The sequence below is a fragment of the Hylobates moloch genome, unplaced genomic scaffold (genome assembly GCF_009828535.3).
Source record: "Hylobates moloch isolate HMO894 unplaced genomic scaffold, HMol_V3 SCAFFOLD_11, whole genome shotgun sequence".
NCBI classification, from domain to species: Eukaryota; Metazoa; Chordata; class Mammalia; order Primates; family Hylobatidae; genus Hylobates; species Hylobates moloch.
In genome coordinates this window covers 13680000-13706220 of record NW_026652286.1, presented here as the reverse complement: position 1 = coordinate 13706220, position 26221 = coordinate 13680000, and the positions used below count along the sequence as shown (strand labels likewise).

General features: G+C 51.3%; 1 protein-coding gene across 1 annotated transcript in view; it reads right to left on the bottom strand.

Moving 5' to 3' along the window:
• The window catches only part of ABTB2 (ankyrin repeat and BTB domain containing 2), a 213862-nt gene that overhangs the window by 16934 nt on the left and 170707 nt on the right, over positions 1 to 26221 (bottom strand). Inside the window, exons 4-7 of the mRNA XM_032166295.2 lie at positions 5497 to 5649; positions 4420 to 4585; positions 1413 to 1502; positions 769 to 870 (exon numbers count right to left, since the gene is read on the bottom strand). Coding sequence (XP_032022186.1) covers positions 769 to 870; positions 1413 to 1502; positions 4420 to 4585; positions 5497 to 5649 — 511 coding nt within the window. The remainder of the gene's footprint in view (positions 1 to 768; positions 871 to 1412; positions 1503 to 4419; positions 4586 to 5496; positions 5650 to 26221) is intronic.

Genomic DNA, 26221 nt, shown 5'->3' with positions numbered 1-26221 from the left:
GGGTAATGGCCACTCACTGAGTCCTTGTGATAGGCTAGGGCCGTGAATCAGCCAGACACAATCCCTGCCCTCAGAGGCCTTGCAACCTAGTGGGGAGCGAAGGTGTCACGCTAACTCCCTGGAAGGGGTGCCATGAAACCCTGCACATGCCAGCGATCTGAGGACCTGGGAGTAAGTGCATGTGGCTGGAGCCCCTGCTGGCATGGGGAGCTGCTCTGCCCACTTCTGCTTCTAGAACCACCACCTGTCCCCACGGCAGCACAGCTACCTGAGCTGAGGTGGGCAACCTGTGGCTTGGCTCGACAGGTGAGCTGTGCCAATCCGAAACCTCTCTCAGGAACTAGGGAGGGGACAGAATTGCACAGACCCCATGATATAGAGCTGGCCCTGTGGGAGAATTCATGAGGGAGGAGCAAAGGAAAGGGTTGGAAAGGTGGCTGGAGGCGAGAAAGCTGAGTGGGACTGGGACAGCCCCCAGTGTGCCCGACACGAGAGAGATAGAGATGCCGGGAGGGTATGACAGGACCCTAGTGCTGCCTGGACCTGGGTCTCGTTTCCTAAAATTCCGCTTGTCCTTGCACTAACCCCTTTCGTTGAGGCAACTCAGGTGGGCTGCTGCCCTATCCATCAGGTGAGCTGGCCTCAAGCAGTGCCTTTGGGATCTCTGATTCAGGGCACCTGCCCACTCAGCTGAGGCTGGGGCTGTGCTTGGGGCCCAGTTCACCTGGTAAGCTGGGGGGGCATGGTGTTCACCTGGCAGGAGCTCACCTGGACCACAGAGATGTGTCCATGCAGCACAGCAAATGTCAGTGAGGTCCAGTGCCGGCTGTCAGGGTGGATGGAAGGGTGCCTGGGAGAGTTGCTTGGAACCTGAAAAATACCACAAATCATTTGTGTTTTCTGGGCACCCGAGCGAAGGGAGTCCCCTGCAGGGATGGTGAACTGGAGTTAACAAGTGCTTTCTACATTCAATTGGTAATGTTTGCCTGGAGCACAAAGTGGACAAGGCTCAAAGAGAGGATAGGTGTTTAATTAGCAATGTCTGCCCTGGGCAAAAGAGGGCAGATGGGGAGTGCTTTATGCTTCAGAGGGAGGTAGAGCTAGAGGTATTTGGGGATGGAAGGAATGGCTGGAGATTAGGCTGGTAAAAGGAGAAAGATATCATGAAAACAGAATCACAGCCCATCTCTCCACTCAACTCCCGCTTCAGTCCACTCCTTCTCAGACAGAAAGCCCAAATTTTGAGGAGACTTCCCTGTACTAATGGTGGCCTCTGTGCGTCTTGTCTTTCCAGTCTTTTGACACACATCTACTCAGTTGCCCAAAACATCATGCCCAGCATGTTTGTTGGAGACCTCGGAGTGATCCCTGCTGGCCTAGGGCCTGGGTGCAGCTCTGTGGGGCTTCCTCACCTGGATGTCCAAGTTTGCCCCGGCATCAATCAACATCTGGACCATCGCTTCGTCCCCAGCAGCACAGGCGTACATCAGTGGCGTCATACCCTGAGCAAATCAAATGCACGTGCTGAACTGTTTGCAAACAGAACACAACACCACGTACCCACAGGCCTTTGCCCCAGAAACCACAGATTGGGCCCCCCACCACCCCAGCCAAGCATCCTGTGCTCCCCCAGGCTCTGTGCTTCCTGGGCTGCTGGGCATAGGGCATGGGGAAGGTGAGTGGGGGCATTGCCATGAGCACTGCAGGACACTGGAGCAGGGCCCAGCACAGGCTGTGCAGCTAGGCTCGGTGCCAAGGCCTCCTCTGCCATGGGGAGCTGTAAACTTTGTACATGTCATTTGCCCTCTCTGTGCCTCAGTTTTTTCATCTGTAAATGGGGAACCACAGCAGTATCTTATCTCCCTCAAAGGGTTGTTGTAGAGTGTGGATTAATATGTATAAAGTACTTAGTTCAGAATGAGCTTACCTTGATTAAGAGCTACCTAATTAAAATACCAACAACACTCTCACGGCTACTATGCCATACAGCCTCATAGCCGCCATCTCAGGCCCTGTGCGTGGAAATCACTGTGCTAGTGATGAGCATGCAGCATCTCCCTCCATCATCGTAATACTCCCATTCTCCCCATTTTACAGCTGAGGAGCAGAGAAGGGGAATTAACTGCCCAAAGTCACACAACTAGCGAGAGGTTGAACTCAGGGCAGGACCCAGGCCTCCATAAGCTGTGAAGCCCAAGCTTTGCACCATCTCACAAGACGGTAAAGGAGGCATTTGACTTCCACATCTTTTGCTGTTGAGCAGTTTAGAGCATTCCTGCAAGCTGAGTCCTGCTGTCTCCCTGGGTTAGGTGGGCAGTTGGTGGGGCCGCCTCCCTGGCTGGGAATCCTTCTCTGTGGCCGGCAACAGCAAAGGCAGTGCAAACTGTTTATTCCATGGCTGGATCCCAGCAAGTGTTTGTCTGGTGTCCCGTGATGTTATTTATTAGGATATTTGTGTGTAGACAAGATCTCCTTACCTCATAAATCCTTGCCTAGTGGCCAGAGATAAAGCAATAGCCTGAGATTAATCATGGGGTGAGAGGGCTGTTTACCCACAGATCATTCTATAAATACTAAGGTTTAGGGAACAAACAGGATTGAGCACTTAGACAAAGGCCAACACCACAGAATAAAAATTTGGCTTTGTTTCATCTCCCTGTGGACAGACTTGACTTACTTTTTTCTCCACACATCTGTACACAATTTGGAGTTTAAACCAAATAATGGGCCCTGTGAGGAGACACTGCTTTTTCCTTGTCCCTGTCCCCACGCACTCCAGACATATAAAGAGGCCAAATAAGACCAGGCTGGCTAGCAGATTTCAGGCATTGTCATCCTATCGACAGCGATACGACCACAATAATCATCATATTGGCAATAAAAACCGGAATGAACATTTACTGAGTGCTGACTATGTGCTGGATGCAGACTTCCCCCTAACCCTATGTGTCAGGTGCTGCCATCCCCCATCTTAGAGGGGAGGAAACTGAAGCGCCTCAGGGAGGCAGAGTAACTTGTTCAAGATGCTACAGCTCTTACATGGCCACTAAATCCTAGGTCTGTCTGAAGCTAAAGTCCATGGGCTTCCACACTGTGCTGTTCAAGAAGGAAGACTCCACTGGGACAAAAGCTCCCACAAGCCCCGGAACCTGTGTGGATGGAGAGGCCCCCACGAGATCCCACAGCAGCCTGTCACCTGCCACTGCCCTCCGGAAGCTCAGTGCTGGGCCTGTGGTCCTTCCCCAACCCCTGGCCCGGGTCCACGCCCTGACTACCCCACCCCACTCTCCTTATGTCCCTTTCCCTGGAATCCCTTCCGGACTCCTCTCTGCTCCGTCCCCATCCTGCCCTCCCCGAGGCTCCGCTCAGCCGCCTCCAGCAGGAAGCTTCCCCTTGCAGCCTGTCGCATCTGTCAGAGTCCACCCTGGCCTCACGGTCTGCCTGGAGTTTCATCACAGGCTGCACTGTGCCGTCACCTCATCTGAGAACACTGCCTTAACTTGCCACTGTCATCTAACTCCCCACGCACTGTGTGGCCTTCCAAACCCCACAGTGCCCTTCCGCACACAGTACGTGCTCTCAGTACAGTGTCAGATAAACACACAGGATATTTCCACAGTGGTTGAGAGGCTGGGTCCGGCTGCTCAGATTCTCCACCCAGCTCTGCTCCTTACTAGTGCTGTGACCTTAGGTAAAGCAACCTCTCTGTCCCTCAATTTCCTCATCTATACAATGGGGAAAGTAATAGTGCTACATCACAGGGTTGCTGTCAAGAGGAAATGAGTTAATCTACGTGAAGCACTTAGAACAATGCCTCGAACATAGTAAATGCTATATAAACGTTAGCTGTTCACAGCAAAAGTAAAAAACAAAATAGATGCGAAACTCAAGTTAAAGCCTATCTAGAACGATACCACCTCCCACATTTCCTACCCATTTTCATGCTTCATTTTAGTCCTCAGCACTTTAAATTAAATCCTCTACATTTTACATGTCTGTGTTTCTTCTTATCTGTCTCCCCCACTAAAATGGTATCTCCATGAGGACAAGGGTTTCCAGGTCCTGGCAAGTAGTCAGCACACAATAGGCCGTACTACAGGGTTAGCGATCGTGTACCCAACTGGAGATGAAGCTCAGTCTCCCAGACTCGTTCCTAGCCTTGCATCACCTGAAACAGTGGCCAGCTGTCCAGCCAAGGAAGCGGAAGCCACATGACAAAGTTTTTCCAAGGGGTACTAGAAGTCTCCAAGCTGACATTCCATGTGACCAGGCAGGGCAGGATTCAGGGAGGTAGCCCGCCTCTTCAAAGCACAGAGCTGAGCAAGTCTCAGGGTTAGGACAGAGGGCCGCCAATGCTGGGAGCTGAGAATTCCCAACTCTGGTCCTTGTGCCTGTCTTTGTGGAGCTCTCAGGACGTACCTGGTCATCCATGGTGTTAACCCCATCTGGCCCCAAGGCCTCGATGGCTTGGTTGATGAGGTCTGTCCTCCCACAGTTGAGCATGCGGAAACCCAGGTCCTGGTTGAATTTTTCAGTAGCTGCTCGGGCATCCAGCCTCCGGAAGGAACTGAAACAGTGTTCGGGTCTGCCCAGAAGAGACCCAAAGGTGTGTGTGACTGTATGCAGACAGCAGCTTTCAATGATGTGACACACATGTGTGAGGCTTACGTGTGGAGTGACGATGAGGATGGGTGGGGAGAAGTCCCAGGGAATTATGATCAGATCAGCAATTACTGTCCCCATCATGTTCTGTCACATGAAGAGCACACATTTCTCCTTTTCTATAAGTACATTAAAAAAACTGCTTGGGAGGCAGGTGCAGTGGCTCACACCTGTAATCCCAGCACTTTGGGAGGCCAAGGCAGGTGAATCACTTGAGGTCAGGAGTTCAAGACCAGCCTGGCCAACATGGTGAAACCCCGTCTCTACTCAAAATACAATAATTAGACAGGCGTGGTAGCATGTGCCTGTAATCCCAGCTAATCAGGAGTCTGAGGCAGGAGAATCAATTGAACCCAGGAGGCAGAAGTTGCAGTAAGCCGAGATTGTGCCACTGTACTCCAACCTGGGCAACAGAGCAAGACTCTGTCTCAATCAATCAATCAGTAAGTAAGTAAGTAAGTGTTCTGAGCCCTTGTTGCTTCCACTGGCAGAAAACGAAGACTCATGTAAAACAATCTGTTACAGGTCTGCCCCAAGCAGGAAGCAGCTCCCACCCAGACTCGTGCCTCAGCACAAGTTTGTGTTGAGCAGGTTGCACTCAACCTATAAACGGTCACCATGGCCAGGTTTCCAGTCAGCAGCCAAGGTCTACAATAGATCTGTTCCCATACTCAGGCTTGGCCTTTGCAGAGGAGACCCTTAGAGCAGCTCAAATGTGCTGCAGTCCCTGCTCTCTGACCCCCTCCCCAGCCATCTGGGGACGAAGCGAGCAGAGGGGAGCCGCTGGGGGCAGGTCATAGATGCCGGGGCCCTCCCCTCCTCCCTGGTTCATACTTGAGCTGCCGAGGTTCACAGTCCAGACCAGGCAGCAGCAGCCGGGCCGCCTGCCGGATGTCGCCGCTGTCCACGGTGAGGCTGCGGCGGTGCTCTGCGTAGGTGATGGCTACTCGCATCCACTCCATGAGGGGCGGCAGCAGCATGAAGGGCCTGTGGGGCAGCAGAGAGAGGGTCAGGCCTGGGGTGGGGTCCCTGCAGGGCAGCAGAGAGAGGGTCAGGCCTGGGAGGGTGCTCCTGGTGGGGCAGCAGAGAGAGGGTCAGTCCTAGGGTGGGGGGCTCCCTGCTGGGCAGCAGAGGGTCAGGCCTAGGGGGAATGCTCCCTGAAGGGCAGCAGGAGACTCTTTAAGCACACACATGCTCACAAGTGGCAACCAAGGCTGATCACCCCTTGCAAGGGACCTGCTCCTTCTGCTCACAGAGACCCCGACTGTACCTGCAATGCACAGAAGGAATTTCCGTCATGGGCCATTAGCAGAACCTGAGGGCCCTCAGGTGGCCCAGGGAAGGAGCAGTTCCCCAGTGTGTGGAATTGGGGACCTGTCCCCCTCCAAAGAGTTCAGTCAGGGTCCCCAAGTGTTCTTCTCTGCAGAGGGGAGAGGCTGCACAGCTAAAAGTTTCACAGACCCAGGTCCAAACCCAGGGCTGCCACCAGCAGGGTCAGGTCACCATCCCCTCCGACAAGCACACCTGAGTCTGTTTCTCCATCTGTAGCATACGTGTGACACCTCCTTATCGAGGCTGTCATGAGGCCAAATGGGATGACGCATATTACGCTGTTGTACAACATTAATGACCACTCCTTCCTCACTTGGCACCTAGGCCGAGGTGGGCTGACACCACTTCGTGTGCCAGGCCAGGGTTGCCCCCAGTTTGGTGCTCAGGAAAGAGTAGTGGCCTCGGCCGGGCTCGGTGGCTCACGCCTGTAATCTCAGCACTTTGGGCAGCCAAGGTGGGCGGATCACGAGGTCAGGAGATCGCGATCATCCTGGCTAACACAGTGAAACCCTGTCTCTGTTAAAAAATACAAAAAATTAGCTGGGCGTGGTGGCGGGCGCCTGTAGTCCCAGCTACTCTGGAAGCTGAGGCAGGAGAATGGCGTGAACCCCGGAGCTGGAGCTTGCAGTGAGCTGAGATAGCGCCACTGCACTCCAGCCTGGGCGACAGAGCGAGACTCCATCTCAAAAAAAAAAAAAAGAAGAAGAAAAAGAGTAGCGGCCTCAAGTCCCACGGGTGGGAATGGTACTAGCAGGTCCGAGTATCACTAAGAGCCCACAAAAGCAGGGAGAGGCGGCGGCAGGCTTACAGCTGCAAACTCCCGGGGCGCCGCGCATGAGGCCCGCTCTGTGCCACCAGGGGACGCCATGTGCACAGCCTGTGCTGGGCCCTGACTGTGGCTCAGGCCGCGCCCGCCCCTGCCCTCGGCGAGCGGCTCAGATTAAGCCAGGGGGGCGGGGACGCGTTTCTGTCCTCTGCCAACTCTGGCAAGGCTCCGTGTTGAAGCCCCCTCAGGAGACCACTTCGCAGTCCAACAGACCTCCCCGCCGCCGAGGGGCCCGGATGGCAGTCTGTGGCTTCATGACTTCGTGGGACACTCACCTGCTCTGCCCAGAATGGACGGAGCTCTTTCCCTGCTCTGTCACAGGAACAAGGCAGCCCTGGAGCCCCGTCCCTCACTCATGCTGTTCTCTCTGATGACAGCCCAAAAGTCAGCCTCCCAGCTCCTGCCTGTTCCCAGCCCCTCCCGATGCCACTCTTGTCCTTCCTTTCAAACTAAGCCAGGGAGCGGGCAGGCAGCCAGGGGCAGGCGGCCAGGCCTCCAGCCACCCCAACTCCCTCGGGGCTCTTGGAGCGTCCGGCCTGTGCGGTCACTGTGGTCTCTCCCCTTGACATGCAGCTAAGTGCTCCCGCCAGGAAAAAGATGTCCATTCTCTCTCCTCGCTAGGAAGTAAGCCACCTCCAGGGAGTCAGCCTGGGCTGCCCTCAGAACCCCAATCTCAGGTCTCCAAAAGCTCGGGTCATCTCCAGAGTTCTAAAAGTTTCTTCTCTCCTTGAGGACAAAGAATGCTTTTATTTTAAAAACTGACAAAGAAATATAAATGCTCCTTGACTTAGGATGGGGTTACATCCCAATAAACCCATAGCAAGTTGAAAATATCCTAAGCGAAAATGCATTGAATACACCTCACCTACTGAACAGCCTACCTTAAACATGCTCAGAACACCTACATTAGCCTACAGTCAGGCAAGATTATATAACACAAAATGTATTTTATAATAATGTTGAACATCAGTGTAACTTACTGAATACTGTATGGAAGTGAAACACAGAATGGTTGTGTGGGTACCCGAAGTAGTTTCTACTAAATGCATATCGCTTTCACACCACTGTAAAGCTGAAAAATTGTAAGTTGCACCATCATAAGTCAGGGATTTTCTGTAATCAGAAGTGATCTTAAAGGTCTTTCCTTTGGGAAGGTATTCTGATGTTCTGGTTCTGTCATTTCCAAAACTATTCCTGGGTTTGAGCCACTTAACTGGTCCACTGAGCGTACCAATCTGTATGAAGGGGAGGGCCACAGGCCAGTCAAGCCTCGCCATCTCTGGCCCTCAAGGACTCCCAGAACCGAACCTCACCCTATCTCCTGCCGTGGCTCACCCCTGTTACCAGGACACACCACCAGCACTCACGGACCTCAGGCCCACCCTGCCTGCTCCCATCTATGCAGGAGAATGAACAGCTCTCACCCCTGCTTGTCTAGATCCTATTTATCCTTCAAGACTCCATTCCAATGCCACCTACTTCAGAAGCCTTCCCAGATTCTCTTTCCCCGCTGCACAAAAAAGGGGGGCTGGGTGCGGTGGCTCACGCCTGTAATCCCCAGCACTTTGGTAGGCTGAGGCAGGTGGATCACAAGGTCAGGAGTTCGAGACCAGTCTGGCCAATATGGTGAAACCCCGTCTCTACTAAAAATACAAAAGCCGGGCGTGGTGGTGCTCGCCTGTAGTCCCAGCTACTCAGGAGGCTGAGGCATAAGTATCGCTTAAACCTGGGAGGCGGAGGTTGCAATGAGCCGAGATCATGCCACTGCACTCCAGCCAGGGTGACAGAGTAAGACTCCATCTCAAAAAAAAAAAAAAAAAAAAAAAAAAAGGGAAAGAAATATCTTCCTGCTCTGAGATCACTGAGAACTCTCTTTTAGAGCAATAGCCATGAATGCATGTCATCTTCCTAACCAGACTGTTCCTTCTAAGGACAGGAACAATGACTTCCTCATCTCTGTATTCTCCAAAATATGCCCAGCCTGGGGCCTGACATGGCAGGTCCTCAATAAATGTTCACTGAAGCCAGGCCTGCTGGCACACGCCTGTAGTCCCAGCTACTTGGGAGGCTGAGGCAGGAAGACAGCTTGAGCCCAAGAGCTGGAGGCTACAGTAAGCTATGATCGCACCACTCCACTGCAGCCTGGGAGACAGAGAGAGACCCTGTCTCAAGAAAACAAACAAACAAACAAAAGAACAAAATTATTAGTAGAAAGTTTTGCTGAGTGACGAAAAGTATGGATGAACATCAGTAACTTACTATAGTGTACCCAGGTTTTCAGTTATGGACCAAGTCATGTTTCTGCCCAGAAAAGAATGGTGTAAATCTTCAAAAGCCTAGTGTTGACTCATTAGAGTAGGAAGCTGAGATTCTATGGGGGGAACTCGTGTAGTCCAGGAAGAAACAACAATCTATTCATGAATTATCCCTCTGTTTATAAGAGTTCCCTTAAACATAAATGCCCAATTCCTCCCAAATATTTTTAGATTTCACGATTCTTATATTACAGGGCTGGAAGGCAAGCTTAGAGACATGCTTCTATGTATCAGTCCTTCTGATTGCGGAAAAGCCTTTATTTCAACCATCAGCATTGGAGACTGAAGTGTAAACAAAAAGATAATCCGTGGATTTGCCAGCCGTTCTTCCCTATTGTGGCCAACAGCCAAGACAAAGCACCACGTGTGGCTACTAAATCTCTAAGAGGGCATCTCCTAGCTGCACTAGGGGAAATCCAAGAGGGAATTCGGGAAATCATGAAGTCTAATCAGGTGGCATCTTTGTTCATCCCCCTGCCTCGTGCTCCTTAGAACTCAGCACTTGAGAAAACCCAGTATTGATAATCCTGGTGGGTATACACTGGGGATTGGCTCATTCAGCCCTCACTTTACCATCTTGGCTGGCGAGGTGCAAAATTAAAAACTGCATTTCCCAGACTCCTTTGCAGCTGGGATTCTGGAAATTAGGTTTTATCATTAAGATATGCTGCATGAGATTTGGTAAGTGAATGGGAGGCAGAGGCCACCTTTGTGTTCCCTTTGTCTGTTTTTGCTAGCAAACCCAGGTCATGAAAACTGAGGTTTTTTTTTTTTTCCTATAGAACATTCCAGTCCAGTTTCCACCTATCTGAGGCTTCAGAGGCAGTGGTAGTGATGGTGAAATGATAAAAGCAATAGCAAAGCCTTTTTTTTTTTTTTTAACCTCCCACCTCAGCCTCCCAAATTGCTGGGACCACAGACATGCACCACCATGCCTGGCTAATTTTTTGTATTTTTAGCAGAGACGGGGTTTCACCATGTTGCCCAGGCTGGTCTCGACTCCTAAGCTCAAGCAATCTGCCAACCTCGGCCCCCAAAATGCTGGGATTACAGGCATGAGGCACCGTGCCTGGCTGCAATGCCTTCTGGATTCCAGCTTTACTCCTGAACTGCAGCTCCAGAGGTGGTGTTCAAACTCACAGTTCCAGGCGCTGCCTCAGGGAGCAGTTCCCCTAATGGGCGAATTCGTCATTCCTGGATGCTCAGCCTACACCCTGCTCCACGAGCATTTCCAATGATTCTGTGAACCCCCAACCCCCTGCATTAAATTATCTCCTGCTTACAATACCTAGAATGCTGCTTCCTGAATTGAAAACTGATTAATACTTTCAATATACAGAAATCTAGATTAGCCCTCTGCCTCTGGGGAGGTGGCTGGTGCCCACATGTACAAACAAGGCTGTGCCGGCCCCCAAACTAACCCCTTCAGGCCTTTCTCCTTGGCCCACCCACCTCCCTGGCCTGGAATCTGTGGGAAGGTAAAAAGAGAAGTAATTCATGGACTTTCTCAGGAACATGTCTTCCATGGGCTGTGGGTTCCAAGCTACTGTTTCCTTCCTGGTAATTCCATGGAGTCTGCTGGGCAGGCTGAGACGAGCTGGACCTGCATGTCTGGCCATTCTGGAAAACCCCTCTAAAAACTCCCATCTGCAACAGCGTGGCTGTGTGCGAACTGCAGGGTGAAAGGGCCTGAAGGAGCAAGGCTGAGAATGACTGATGTGTGCACTATCCTCAAGATCCCAGAGAAGTTCTCATTCCCCGCTTATTGCGTATCCCGTAGGCTGCGCTTGGCCGTTCCATGCCCGAATGCAGATATCTGCAGGGCCAGAGCCAGGAGACCGGGTCGGGGCTGAAAAAGCTCCCTTTGTTCAGCCTTTCTGCCTGCTGAATTTTTCCTTAGCTGGATCTGATACCACAGAATAGTGGTTCTCAATTGTTTCCCTGGTCTCAGGACCCTATATATACTCTTAAAAGTTGGTCAGGCATGGCAGCTGACACTTGTAATCCCAGCACTTTGGAAGGCTGAGGTGGGCGGATCACTGGAAGTCAGGAGTTTGAGACCAGCCTGACCAACTTCGCAAAACCCCATCTCTACTAAAAATACAAAAATTAGCAGGGTGTGGTGGCACACACCTGTAGTCTCAGCTACTCAGGAGGCCGAGGCAGGAGAATTGCTTGAGCCCAGAAGGTGGAGGTTGCATTGAGCCAAGATCACACCACATCACTGCACTCCAGCCTGGGCGACAGAGTGAAACTGCATCTCAAAAAAAAAAAAAAAAAAAAAAAAAAAAAAATTACTGAGGACCTCAAAGAGCTTTTGTTTATGTGTGTTATTCTACGGATATTGGCTGTATCAGAAATTAAAACTGAGAAAATGTTAAACTCATGAACACACAAGCTCATGTCCCATTTGCCATCCGAGTGATGACATCACGATATCACACAGCTTCTAGAAAAGTCTCCTTGATACTTGTGAGAAAACAAGGATGAAAAGGCAAACAACTTTTGTTATGAAAATAGTTTTGGCCCTGTGGACTCCTGGTAAGAGTCCCTGGGATCTCAGGGGTCCGTGGACCACACTTTGAGGACTGTTGCTGTGGAAGACCACAGCTGATGGCTAGGACAAAGCTGGTAGGGGCTGGCAGGCGGCACTGGCACGGAGCTGGCATTTCGCCCCTGGTGGCACACGGTCTGGTGAATCCTAGAATGGTGTATGGCTTGCATGCATGCTCCTGGCAAAGGGATCCGAAGGTCCTAGACCCCCTCCCTGTGGCATCCTCACTGGGAGAAAGTTCTAGTTTCTTTTATACAACTGGACTTGCTCTATAACCTTGGGCAGATCATCATCCCCTGTGGGCCATATTTTATATTAAAGAAGAAATTGCCAAAGTTCGTGGTTTTTAACTCCTTTCATTGTGAGAGCCCTTTTGCTTTTATTTCACAAACTTCATATGATACTAGCTGTACCTACTGCATGGTAACCAAGAGCACGGACTCCCGAGGGAGATGGCCTGGGTTGGAATCCAGTGTATTCCCAATGAGTTCAGCTATGTGGGTCTATGCAAGTTACTTCACCTCTCCCGGTCTCAGTTGTTCCATCAGCAAAATGGGTATAAATAATAGGACCACCTCACAAAACAGCTAGGAGCATGCATGTAAAATACTTAGCATCATATTTGGACCATGGTAACTTCTCCATAAATGTTAACTGTTATTACTAGTTTAGTGTCTGTTGACAGAGAAAATATATAATAGCAAAAAGGGCTATAGGAATCTGGTTCTATTAAATGCCTCAGCTCCAGCTTTCTGAAAGTCCAGCCAACTCTTTGCCCTCCCCCCACAGCAAGTATAAACATGTAAAGCCTGCAAAAGTCTGCCAGCAGGCTGCCCACCACCCACTCCATCCCAGCTCATAAAACAGAGAAAACAAATGCAACCACTATGTCGAGTGTGAGCTGGAAGCTGTTTCTGGCAGTGCAGCCTCTTGGCCTTGGCAGTGAAAAAACTCACACAACGGAAGGGGCAACAGCAAGGAACACAGACCCAGAGGCCTTGGGTCATGAACGTGTGTGGTGGCGAGGGTGGGTGAGCAGAGAATTACTTCAAGGGATCAGCAACCCCTGATCTGTCCTCAAATGCTGCAAACAGCCCAAAGGCCTAACCTAAATACCGTCACATACATACATGCAGACAAATCCCAGAGATGGACAAAGCCACTTAAAAAGGTCAGTGGCTTTCTGGTAGTATTTGTCTTTGTATACATAAAGGGGAGCACACGAAGTAGGCCAGTGAAAATGGGTCTTTTTATACGAGAAGCATGGGAACTCCCTGACCACCTCCTCTCATTGCTAGAGGAGGAAAAGGAAACCCAGAGAGGCTAAGCGCCTTGCTCAAGGTTACACAGCCAATTCAGCTGCAATAGGGATGCTAGACCCAGGTGCCATAACAGTCTCTCTCATCTACCGTTAAGTTAATCATACAGGTGAGCCTGATTGTTCAATCCAAGGGTCTCCTAAAGCTCCTCAACGGAACCAGGACTGAGAAAGCTATTTTTCCCCCTTTAAAAAACGGAAGAGTATAAGCTTCTTAAAGCCTTGGTTTGTTTTGTTTTATTTTGTTTTGTTTTGAGATGGAGTCTTGCTCTGTCACCCAGGCCGGAGTGAGGTGGCACGATCTCGGCTCACTGCAACCTCCGCCTTCGGGGTGCAAGTGATCCTCCTGCCTCAGCCTCCTGAGCAGCTGGGACTATAGGCACACACCACCATGCCCAGCAAATTTTTGTGTTTTTAGTAGAGACAGGGTTTCACCATGTTGGCCAAGATTGTCTCAATCTCTTGACCTCCTGATTCGCCCGCCTCAGCCTCCCAAAGTGCTGGGATTATGGGCGTGAGCCACCGCGCCCAGCCAAGGCCTTGGTTTTAAAAGATCCCTGTAGCCTGGAAAAACAACAACAACAACAACAACAACAACAACAACAACAACAATCTTGTTGCATTCAGCAAGCATGTGATTTATTGGGATTACAGTCCTATAAGCGGTGTCTTAACAACATGGAACAGGAAACCTCTCCAGTTTCCAGCTCAAAGCACGCTCTGTTCTTCCCTGGGGTAGGCAGGGGCCTCAGAGTAAGTCAGGTTGGCAGATGGGGCACAGGCCTGTAACCAGAGGCCACATGACCCAGGGCCCGAGCACAGGCCCCGGGTCTCTGTTCCCATCCTGGCAGGCTGAGCATATGAGGCCAGCAGGTTTGTGCCCTTCTCCATCCACCCAGGAGAAGCTGGATACAAAGACTCAGGCAGACCCTGGACACACCCACAAGCTAAGAAGGGCCTCGAGACCAGGCCCAAGCTTAGCTCTGGGAAGACAGAGTGGGTATGAGCACACAACGTTCTGGGGTGCAGGCCCGGGTCCCAGGGCTGGGAGGTACACTGTGCCACAGGCTTGCTTCCAAGAGAGCTCCCCATCACCGGCTAAGCTGTGGCCTGCCCCACCTGCAAGCACGCTGGAAGTCCAGGAAAGGACAGGCAAGAGATCACGATCAAGGGAGAGGGTGGCCCCCGTGGTTCCCACCTGCAGCCCTAAATTCTTCCACTAACTTTGCCCCACCTTCAGTGGGAGTCAGAGCCAAGCACTGGGGTTGAATGGGGTCACATTCCCCTAGACTCACCCTTTGTCGTGGATCGTGCCATGAAACACACTGCTCCCACGCCCCTCCCTGTCTTGTCTGGGCTGGGGCTGGGGGTGCCAAGTGGCACCGTCAGGAACTTGCAAAGATGCCAAGCTTTTCCTAAGCAAGTGACGGCTCCACAAACAGTCTTCTTTGGGAAGGTCAGGGCTGGCTCTGCAGGGCCAGCAATGAGGCCCTCACCATAGCTTCCCTGAGATTTCCACACAGCCACCATGGCCTAATACCAAGCCACAACCTCCATGTAGGATAAAAAACTAACATCGTCCCGCTAAGTCAGATTTCACTCTGCACAAAAGAAACATTTCTAGTCCAGCTCACATCTTGAACTCATTATTTTTCTAGAACTGCTGGGTAAACCAGAATGGTTTGGAGTGGCTTGGAGGCAGAGTGGGCATGGTTCCCTCTTCGGACCCCCAGCCTCATCTCCTCCAGCAGCCAGGCTGCCTCTGAACCACAGCTGAGCCCACAGCAGAATCTCCACTTGTGCCCAGGTGACTTCTGCTTGAGGTGGGGCATTGGGCTCTCTGGGGGGGGGGGGGCGGGGAAATACACTTTTCCTATTAAAACTCATCTGGTACAGATTAGAGGCACTAGATGGAGCTTGCCCAGATACACGTAGGGACAGAAATTTAGAGCCAACCAAGTCATGACTAGCTCTGGGTGACTTCCCTTGTCTCTCCCCAGGGGTCGCCCTTCAGGTCTCCACAGGAGCCTGAGAGTTTCTTAGCAGTGAGATGGGAGGTCCACCATGTGACAATCAGGGCCTCCAGGAGTAACAGAAAAATGCAAACAGCTAACATTCTGGAGCGTTTACTAAGCAGCTGCCACAGTGCCCTGGACATCTAGTGGCTCATCTGCTTCTTAGAGCCGCCTGATGTAGTAGGTACTATTATTATTTCCTTTTTATACATGGGGAAACTGAGGGCCAGAGAGGTGAGGTCACTCGCCCTATGTCATGCACCTGCCAAGGAGCAGAGCTGGGATATGAACCTGGGCAGTGTCCCTGAGTCTAAGCTTCTGAAGACCACATTCCACAGCCACTCAGATTCTTCACCTGGTGCTGGCCCATCTCCTTCGTCTTAGGGATGATGTGTATTAGGCACAGTAACCACAATTTGTCATGCAAACTGGAGGACTTTTTTTCCTTTGAGTCAGAGTCTTGCTCTGTCGCCCAGGCTGGAGGTGTAGTGGCACAATCACATCTCACTGTAGCCTCAACCTCTTCTGCTCGTGTGATTCTCCTGCCTCATCCTCCCAAGTAGCTGGGACTACAGGTGTGTGCCACCAGACTCGGCTAATTTTTGTGTTCTTTGTAAGGCAAGGTTTCACCATGTTGCCCAGGCTGGTCTTGAACCCCTGGGCTCAAGCCAACTGCCTACCTTGGCATCCCAAAGTGCTGGGATGGCAGGCGTGAGCCACCGTGCCCAGCTGGATGACTTCTGAGAGGGAAAAAGGGAGCTATCACCAGCACTGGGACTACCGGGTGTAAACCAGAACTGGGCTGGGCACGCCAGAACATATGGTCATCGTACTGCCCTCGGCTAGAGAGACTGCCCACGGTGGCCTGCTGCCGGGCTCATGCTGTCTGCAGGCAGGGGGAGGTGCTCCTGGTCACCCCCTCAGAAGCAGGCCTCCCTCTGCCCTCCAGCACTCAGCCCTACCTTAGTGCCTGCACAGCCCTCGTCCAATTTGCAATGACTCGGTTGGTATGGTTTTGTACGGTCTCTCCTCTGGACTGTATCTTCTCTGAAGGCAGAGGCATTTTTGCTCACTGATGTTTCCCCATCTCTCCGCACAGAAGCCGGTGTTAGAAACTCCATTTTTGAATTTATAAACACAAGGCACGTTTCTCACTCCTGGAGGCAAAGTCCCCCAGCTGCTAACATGGTTTCAGGGGCTGCTCTTACTCCAGGATGTATTTTTTTAAAAAACAAAAACAAAAAAACAAAACAAACAAAAAAACAGGGGAGTTTCCCTCTGTTGCCCAGGCTGGAGTGCAGTGCTGCGATCAAGGGTCACTGCAGCCTCAACCTGCTTGCTGGGCTTAAGCGATCCTCCCACCTCAGCCACCATGCCTGGCTAATTTTTAAAAAGTGTTTTTTTTTTTGTAGAGACAGGTCTATGTTGCAGGCGTCAGCTGCTGCGCCCGGCCTCCAGGACTGTTCATGAAGGGCTCCAGAGCACTCTAACGAAAGGGGGAACTGCTTCGTCTTTAATTCCTAGAAGCTTGAGTTGGCTTGGGTATTGGCAAAGAGTTCTTTTCAGAAAAAAAAAGGAAATAATTCCCCAGTAAAAAGACAGCTATTTCACAGGAGAGTGTTCCAAAGGCAACAACTTCTTAGGGGAAGCATGGCAGCCCGGGGCCAAGGCGGCTTCTGGGAAGGCAGCTAGGATGTAGGGATGGAGCTGTAACCAGGAATAGGAAAAGGTGGCTGTGGTTCTGCAGATGTTACCGTGTCTGAGCCTCAGTGGAGGGTACGCAGCCATCTGTCCTTGGGAACCAGGCCTGGTTCCAGGGCAGCATCTCGTGTGGGTGAGACGGTACAGATTCCAGCGGAGACTGCACGCGGGCCTCCACCCCTCCTCGCTTTCCCACACGGCAGGGAGGGCTCCTAGCCCTGCAAGGCCAGGACATCTGCCTCATTTCTCAGGCCAGAACTCCCCAGCATGGCTGCCCCAGCACAAGGACAGGCAGCTGGTCCAGCAGGCCTGGGTCTCAGTGCTTCCCACACCCTTGGGTGGCAGGTGTGAAAGCCAGCATCTCTCCACCTCACTGGGAAGCAGCTCCCAGGCCTACTGGCTCCACTCCACCCGTGGGGCTCACTGCAGCCATGTGCCAGGGACCCACTTTCTTCTCCCATGAGCGGTGTTTGTGGTGGCTCACCAGAGATCACGAGCTCTTTCACCACATGGAAACCAGACGGGTGGGGACCTCCAACCTGCTCCAACATCCCTCCCTCCCGAGGGCACCTGCCACCACCCATCAGCCTGTGCCAAGAAAGCAGACCTGGGAGGACCCCGAGGTTTATCCTATCTGCTGAGCTGCGGGCCAGGGTTGGGGGACTTTTGTTTAGGCTCTTGGGATAGGTAATCCTGTTTGGATTCAGCTAACTGTAATCACACAGCACTCACCTTCCCCAGCTCTCACAGTATAAGGCAGAAAGATGACCCATTCAGACTGTCAGCTGAAGAGTTTCTAGAAACTTCCAGGAAGAAGCAGAGGCATGAGGGCTCCTGAAGCCTGATATGAGAGTGAAATTCTTGACTGGGAAGCAGTGTTTTGACCTGAGCTGTTGATGGGATGGGGGTCATGGAGGGGTGGTACACTCCAGCCCAGCCAGAGAGAGAGAGGAAGAGACGGTGCAAGCTCAGAGGACAGGGCCTGACCCTGCTTTGTGCATCCACATCCCAAGGGCAGCTGCAGGGAAGGCTGGCATTGGCTTCTGAGCAGCAAAGCCACCTTCCTGAGATGTGCTGAGGGCCTACTGTGTGCCAGGTGGGTGTGAGGTTGCATATGTTACCTCTGAAACAGCCACCCTGCAAGGGAGATATACTTATTAGTCTGCATTTTACAAATGCAGAAACAGCCTTTGAGAGGGTAGGTCACACGTCCAAGGCGACATAGCTAGACAATGGTGATCAGTCTGGCTCTAAAAAACCCCAACCATTCTGAATGGTCACTGGAGGCTGGAGTGGGGTTGGGGGAAAGAGGTGGGTCAACAGGTACAAGTTATAGTTAGACTGGAAAAATAAGTCCTGGTATTCCCTTACACGGTATGATGACTATAGTTAATAATAATGTATTATATGTTTCAAGACAGCTAGAAAAGAAGAGCTTGAAAGTTACCACCATAAAGCACTGATGAAGGTTTGAGGCGATGGACACGCTAAGGACCCTGATTTGATCATTATAGAATGTATACATGTATTTCACCATCATATTGTACCCCATAAACATAAACAGTTAGTATGTGTCAATTATAAACAACAACAAAAACCCTCAAACCACCCTGGGGGTCTTTCAGGGTACCAAACTGCAGGCATGAAATGCTCTGAACCCTGGTGGGTGGAAAGCTGGGAGGAGGCGTGATGGAGAAAGGCTCGCCTTGGGGCCCACAGCACCGCTCTGCCCAACCTCCAGCTTCTGCTCTCGCAGCCTCGTCAGGCCCTGAACTTGGCCGGGAACAGAAGGCTGGGCTCCAGTGCCTCAGAGGGTGCACCCCAGGTCCCTTAAGAGCCCTTTCCCCCCAAATCCACAAATATTAAAGCAGTGAAAGTGGGGAGGGGCAAGTCACAGACAGCTGTCAGGGCGGCTGTCTTGCAAGAGGACAGAAATCCCAAGAGCTGCCTGGCAGGCAAGTGAGAGCACGCCAGGAACCAGTCGGGCTTGGCTCCAGATTCCACCCAGCTCCTGTCCTCCCCCCATCCTGAGGGTCTGAATGCTCTCCAGCTTCGCCTAGGAAGCAGGCTTCTTTAAGAAAGCAAAATCAATTCCCTTTAGAGCTGGGAATTCCCTGCATTGAGAATCCTGGCAAGACTGCAGACAAAGGGGATTGTTGCTGCCCATGTTACAAAAACACTCCAAATGAATGAAGCTCCCTGGGCCCGGCAGTTCCCAGTCTTCTTTTCTGTGAGGACCGGTGGGTCCAACAATGGGACAGGAAGTCCCATGCAACAGCCAGCCCTGGAGGGTGCTTGTCAGAGGCCGGGCCAGGATCCTGTCCTGTCTCTATCCCTGTTATGTGGCACTGACACTTCCTGCCCCGAATCCCTGGCTCGCTTCTTCTCGGATGCTGGGCAGACGCCCACCCCCAGGCCGGCCTCCCAGAGCCAGCCAATGCAAGCCTGCCGAGAAAGAGGCCCCAAGTAGCTGAGAGCAAGCTGCCCACACCGCTCTGGGAAAAGGAGGTGCTGATCGAGATCCTCGGCTCCGGGGTCTCACCCTCTCCCCTCCTGGGAGGGGAAGGGATTTACCGCTCTGAGCAATGTGAATTCACTGCATTATTATTATCACAACCGACCTCCATTCCTGAGCTGAGATCTGTCTCTTACCAGCTGTGATGGTGGGCATGCCTCGGACCTCCTCAAGGCCTCCGTCTGCTCCCTATAAACGGGAATGTAATAGTTTCCTCCAAGAGCTACTGTAAAGGCCTGTTAGAGAGCTGTGTACTAAACAAGCTCTGTAAACTGTAAAACTTTGTCTAGATGCTTCCAGCCCATGTAAAGATAGATCAGGTCTCTTCCAAGTTTAACTTTCAGCAACCACAGTCCATCGCACATAGGCACTATGGCTAAACCAGCAGGCGTGGGGCCAGGGACATCACCAACTTTAAAGAGTGACTGATAGTCGGCTTCGTCTTTGATCCTATAGGTAAATGGAATCCAGTTTGTAGAGTTCTTTGAAATCCTTGGGTAGGTTGTTTAAGATAAGGCTAAATTTTGTAGATGTCCCTGTCCAAAATGGGCCTCATTTAACAAGCCCTCTGTGATGTGGTCTTCCTGTCTACCTTATCTTCTTTGCCTTGTTTTTTTTTTTGGTGAGATGGGGTGTTGCTCTGTCACCCAGGCTGAGTGCAGTGGTGAGATCATAGCTCACAGCTGTCTCGAACTCTTGGGCTCAAGAGATTCTCCCACTCAGCCTCCTGAGTAGCTAGGACTACAGGTATGCACCACCATGCCTGGCTAATTTTTATTTTATAGAGATGGGGTCTCACTATTTTGCCCAGGCTTGTCTTGAACTCCTAAAGTGATCCTCCTACCTCGGCCTCCCAAAGTGCTAGGATTACAGGTGTGAGCCTCTCCTCTTTCTCACTCACCTGGCTCCCAGCTACTGTGAGGGTTAAGATGGACTGAAGAGCAGGTACTGAGGGAGGGAGGGATGGATGAGAAGGAGAGAAGACATGCATGTTGAGAAGATATGATTTTTGTTGTTACAAATGTTTTTGGATTGCTTGTTCATCGAACACAACGTGGTCTTTTTGGCCTTCACGCAGGCTTATGGTAACAGTGATTATTCTGATAATAGCAGCTGCCATGCACAAACACCTTATTCTCTGCCACATCCTTAACATGTAGCTACCTTATTCGCCCCTCACAAAAAATTCTGGAAATATTTCAAGTCATTTTCTATTTCAAGCAACGGAAACCGAGACTTGGCAAATCACATAACTTGCCCAAAGTCACACGGCTAGTAAATGGCAGAGCCGGGACCCCATATCATGGCCTTTTTAACTCCGAAGAACCCAACCATTAGGTTCTACCACCTATTTCATTAACGTAACAAAATATTTAACTGCCTACTATACATGCCTGGGACTGTGCTGAGGACACGGCAGGAACAGGGCAGACCGAGGGCACTTACATTCCAGAGGGGTGGGGAGGGAACAGACATGAGCAAGGTGACTTCAGATAGAGGAAGGTGCTCTGAAGGAAACAAAGAGGGTACAGTGAGGGAGGTTCCTGGCAGTGGAAAGGAAGCTCCCTGTGTGCACCGTAGACTGTGAACAAGTCCCTTCAGAGGCTAGTGGATGTGCCAGCCTGGGGAATACACGGAAACAAGTACTTAATTCACCCAATAGCTATTCTTATTTCATTTACTTCCATTTTGGGTAAACAGATGGAAATTTAATGCACAAAAAGGGGGAGAGGAAAGGAGAGAAAAGAGCTTAACATTGCAAATCTTCTTGAAATGGTATTTAAGGAACTCAGAAGGCAGTAGCATAAAGCCACCACTGCCATCATCTCTATTATTTGATAAGAAAACACTTTCGCAAGCTGAGCAAAAGATTAACGAGCCCACTTCTTCCGACTGAACACACAGCCTATCTGTGGGCATGTCTTCTTTATGTAAAGTGCTGTCTGAGGGAAACATTCTCCCTGCTGCATCTGGAATGGAACAAAGAGGTGCCTCGATGTGGTACCTCCCTCGGATCAGGGCATTTCCCCACCTTAGGAAGCAGGCACAGTTCAGATCTCTACCTTCTGCAGGAGGAAACGGAGACTCTGAGAGGTAAGGTGATTTGCTTGGATTATAGAGCCAGAAGAAAAGAGCTGGGGTTTGATCCTCATCCCACAGCGGCTCAGAGGATGCACTTCTTTTTCCACTGGGAAACCACTGACCTACAGCTTGACCTTGAAGCATTTGCCTAGATAAACAACAATCGGCGATGACTTAAAAAACCAACTGCTGGTCTGAGTGCTGTGGTTTCTACAATTGATCGATCACAACCAGTTACAGATTTCCTTGTTCCTTCTCCACTCCCACTGTTTCACTTGACTAGCCAAAAGAAAAGAAAAGAGAAAATAAAATAAATATATATATAATAAAAAATGCTGGGCACCGTGGCTCACGCCTGTAACACCAGCACTTTGGGAGGCTGACACAGGCAGATCCCTTGACTCCAGGAATTCAAGACCAGTCTGGGTGACACGGTGAAACCCCGTTTCTACAAAAAATAAAAAAATTAGCCAGGCATGGCGGAGTGGGCCTACAGTCCCAGCTACTCAGGAGGCGGAGGTGGGAGGATTGCCCGAGCCCAGGAGGTCGACGTTGTAGTGAGCCGTGATCACGCCACTGCATCCCACCCTGGATGACAGAGTGAGACCCTGTCTCAACAACAACAACCACTCAACTAATTTTTCTGTTTTTAAAGTGTAGGTCCATTTCTGTTATAAAATTCGTGCTCTGAAACAACAAAAGTCCTTCTATGACTCTTGCTGCCCAAGCCATTCACCTCTCCCAATCTTCTGTGGCTGTCCTTTAAGGCCCAGTTAAAAATCCCAGGTCTGCTCCGACATGTCCCCCACCTGCTCCAGCCTTCTCAGAATCCTCTTAAATGTGATGCTACTGCTGCTGCTTCTTACTGTGTACCAGGCACTATGCTAAGTGCCTTATGTATATTAACTCACTTGATCCCCACAACACCCCTATGAAGTTGGCACTATTAATCCCCTATTAAGAAGAGACTGGGCTGGGCGCAGTGGCTCATGCCTGTAATCCCAGCACTTTGGGAGGCCTAGGAAGGCGGATCACTTGAGGATAGGAGTTCGAGACCAGCCTGGCCAACATGGCAAAACCCTGTCTCTAGTAAAAATACAAAAATAAGCCAGGCATGGTGGCACGTGCCTATAATCCCAGCTACTCGAGAGGCTGAGGCAGGAGAATCGCTTGAACCTGGGAGGTGGAGGCTGCAGTGAGTCAAGATCGCGCCACTGCACTCCAGCCTGGGTAACAGAGGGTGACTCCATCCGGCCCCCGCCCCACCCCTGCCCCGCTGCCAAAAAAAAAAAAAAAAAAAAAAAAGAGACTGAGACGCAGAGGGTAAATGACATGTCTGAGGCCACCCAGCTCGTGAGTGGCAGGGCTGGGATTGGAATCCAGGCAGCCTTCAGAGCCTGAGGGCTGACCTCGTGCACCATCACGCACCTGAGCTTCCTCCTGCACTGTCTGGTGGGTTTTGCTCATTTGTTTACTTCCATCTTGCTTTTGTCTCCCTCATCAGGCTGGAGACTCATAAGCCACTCTTTATGATTCTCCTAGAGCCCTTCTCCATGGATCCGCAGGGGTCCAGGGAGAAATAGGAGTTAGTAAGTCAAGCACTTAAGACGGTATCTGTCTGTGAATGTGTGTTCTATAATGCTCGCTGTAACTAGCAGTAGTGGTAATGCTGGTAGTAGCAGTAATCTTAGTAATTGTATTATTATTAGTCATAGTGGTAGTGGTTAATTAGTAGTAATATCATCAGTAGTAGTATTAGTAACTGTATTAGTAGTAGTATTACTGACCCAGATATCACTTGAGAATCACATTTTAGGAAGTATCATGCTACCTCAATAAACAGAGCCTGCTCTGAGTGTCAAACATGCCATCTAAATGTGTTTATGGCCATTATAATGAGGAGGAGACACCATTTAATAAGCACTTTTGATGTGCCTAGCATCGAGCTAAGTGCTTTACTGTATTATCTCATTTAACCGTAGGAGCCATACTACTATCTTCACCATTTTACTGATGAGAAAACTGAGGCCCAGGAAGATGAATTGATATGGTCATACTCCTAGAAGGTAGCCGAGATAACACCTCTGGGGTGACCCAAGAGGCTCATGGCACCCTCCTCCCCTTGGTCACCATCAGAAGCCCCAGGTGGCATGGTGGCATGCACCTATAGTCCCAGCTACTTGGGAGGCTGAGGTGGGAGGATCACTTGCACCCAGAGGTTCAAGGCTGCAGTGAGCCATGATTGTGCCACTGCATTCCAGCCTGGGTGACAGAGTGAGCCAGTCTCTTAAAGAAAAAAAAAAGCCCCAGGTGTGCGTTTCCAACAAAGTGGCTGGAACCCAGAGCACTGACATGGTCGCTGGCTCCAGCTCTTTGAAATTCTGTCTAGCCTGATATGGAACAGGGAAGCCAAGAGCTGGGCCGGACACACATTTATCGTCTGCCAGGATCTCACCTGGACAAGAGCTTCAACCTCTGAGCAGGTCCTGGTAGCCCCAGCAAAAAGAGCTCTATGTGAGTTGGAGAGCAAGATTAGTATCACATCAGCACCCTGGTCTCATCTCTCCTGAACCCGTCTGGGGGTGCAGAACTACATATCAGACTTCTCCAGGGCAGACCTTTATAGGAGCATCAAGGCAAGCAGCATGGGAGGGGCTTCCTGGACCCTCTGCTGCCCTTATTCTTAGAAGGGTTCAGGCCCCAAGAAGGGAAGTGTGGGAAGAAGGACAAATAAAACCCAGCCAATCACAAACAGCTGGACCAATGGGGGCAGGACCTTCTCAGCCACAAGCTCAGCCCTGTGTGTCTTGGCCCACAAGGTCTGTCCACTTCTGTGCTCCATCCTGCACCATGGTGCCCATGTTCCCTTGCTCTGCTCCTCCCCATCGCCCGTCTCTCCGGGGTACCTTGCTTCCTCTAGCCACTTGGACTCTGTATATGCTGCTCCCCTGCCTGATACAAACCATCGTGTTGATAATCGTAAGAACAGATACTCAGTGTGTCCTAGGCCCTGTTCTAAAAGTATTTAGTGAGCAGGTGCAGTGGCTTATGGCTATAATCCCAGCACTTTGGGAGGCCAAGGCAGGAGGGCCGCTTGAGCCCAGGATTTTGAGACCAACCTGGGTAACATGGTGAGACCCCATTTCTACAAAAATTTTTAAAAAGTTAGCCAGGTGTGGTGGGGCACATCTGTGGTCCCAGCTACCTGGGAGGCTGAGGTGGGAGGATTGCTTGAGCCCAGGATGTCAAGGAGGCAGTGAGCTGAGATTGTGCCACTGCACTCCAGCCTGGGGGACAGAGCAAGACCCTGTTTCCAAGAAAACCCCAGAAATATGTTAACTCATTGGGTCCGCATACCTTACAGATGATTAAGAGCCTTGAAGAGGTTAAATGACTGGTTGAAGGTTATAAAAAGTGGCAAGGTAGATCTCAAATGCACGCCTTTGAATAGCAGGGCCCTCCTCAGATGGGGCGATTCTGGCTGGCTATGAAGTCATGACACCAGAGGTTTCTAATCAGAACTCTGGGAAGGGTTCCACACTCCTTCTGTTTTCATGTCCTGGATACCAGCAGGCTCCAAGCCTTCTGAGTGTGCCTCCCTCCACAGAGGTGGAGATGTGCTGTGCAGGGCTGGGAGAACGAGGCAAGAGGCCAGGATCTGAGGCTTAGCAAGCGGGCCGCTCTGTGGACCAGTGGCCCTCTGCCATTCCCACTCTCTCTGCCTGGCCACTCCTCAAGGGTCTGGCTTCTTTGCTGCTGCTCACAGTAGATGCAGTCTGGAAGGGTGCCTGGGGGACCCCAAGCCCTCCGGCAGCCCAGGTTCTGATGCGGAGAAATGGTCACCTCCTGTCGACCTCAGGCCCTCTGCACCTCTGACTGCATGTCTCCCTCTGTCTCCTCTACTTGATGACGCTGTCTTCCAGCAATTTGCTGGCAAGCTGGCGGCCCTCCTGCCTTCCCACGTGTCTGTGTAGTCTTTATCCTTACTGCCCCAGACCTCTCATTCCCCAGGAGGGTGATGGCTGAGGAGGTATATCCTCTGCCAAAGATTCTGTTCCAGCTAGCCCATCCCTCTGCCCCCAGGCACAACCAGCAAGGGCCACGTCTAACCAGATGGTTGTCCATTCTCCTCTAGACCTCAGAGGAAGGAGGCTCCCGATCTCCCTGGGCAACCTGGATCCCTGACAGGAGGCGCTTTCACTTTCTGAGCTTGATCTCGGGTGATGACACACCCTGCAGGGCAGCAGCTGTGACTAATTCTGTGTTTTAGACCCTGCCTTGTGCCTGGCTGGTGCCTGGGATGCAAAGCTGCCAGTGAGAAAGGCATCCTGGGAGGGCGCAGGGAGGCTCCAGCTGCAGAGCTTTCCCAGGATAGTGAGGGGGTGGGGCTGGAATGGCCCCAGAGAAGGTGGCCCCAAAGGCCAGGGCCCACCCAGCATGCCTCAGAGCTGTAGGATCAGGTCTCAGCAGCCAGCTGGGAAAGCCACAGCCTGGCAGAGGGAAAGGCAAGGGCCTTGAGGTGAGAGAGACCTCAGGTTTGAATCCTGGCCTTGCCACTTATCAGCCAGGTACCCTGCGGCCTCTTGTCCTCACTTGTGAAATGGAGGTAATGATAGCACCAAACTTGCTGATGTTCTTTGGGCCTAGAAGTAGCTAGAAATGGGCTTTAAAGGAAGGGCGTATGTTATCTCACTTTGTCCTACTGGATAGAATTACTTAGCCCCATTTTACAGGTGAGGAGCCTGAGGCATGGAAGGGCCCTCTGAGCCCAGGCCTCTGCCCCAAAGCCTGTACTGTTTCTTGATGCACCAGGCTCACTGCAGCAGTAGATGAAAGGAGGTTAGAGGCTTCTCATTCCCTGCAAAACTGCCCGCTCACCACTCTGAGTTCCTGCTACTTCT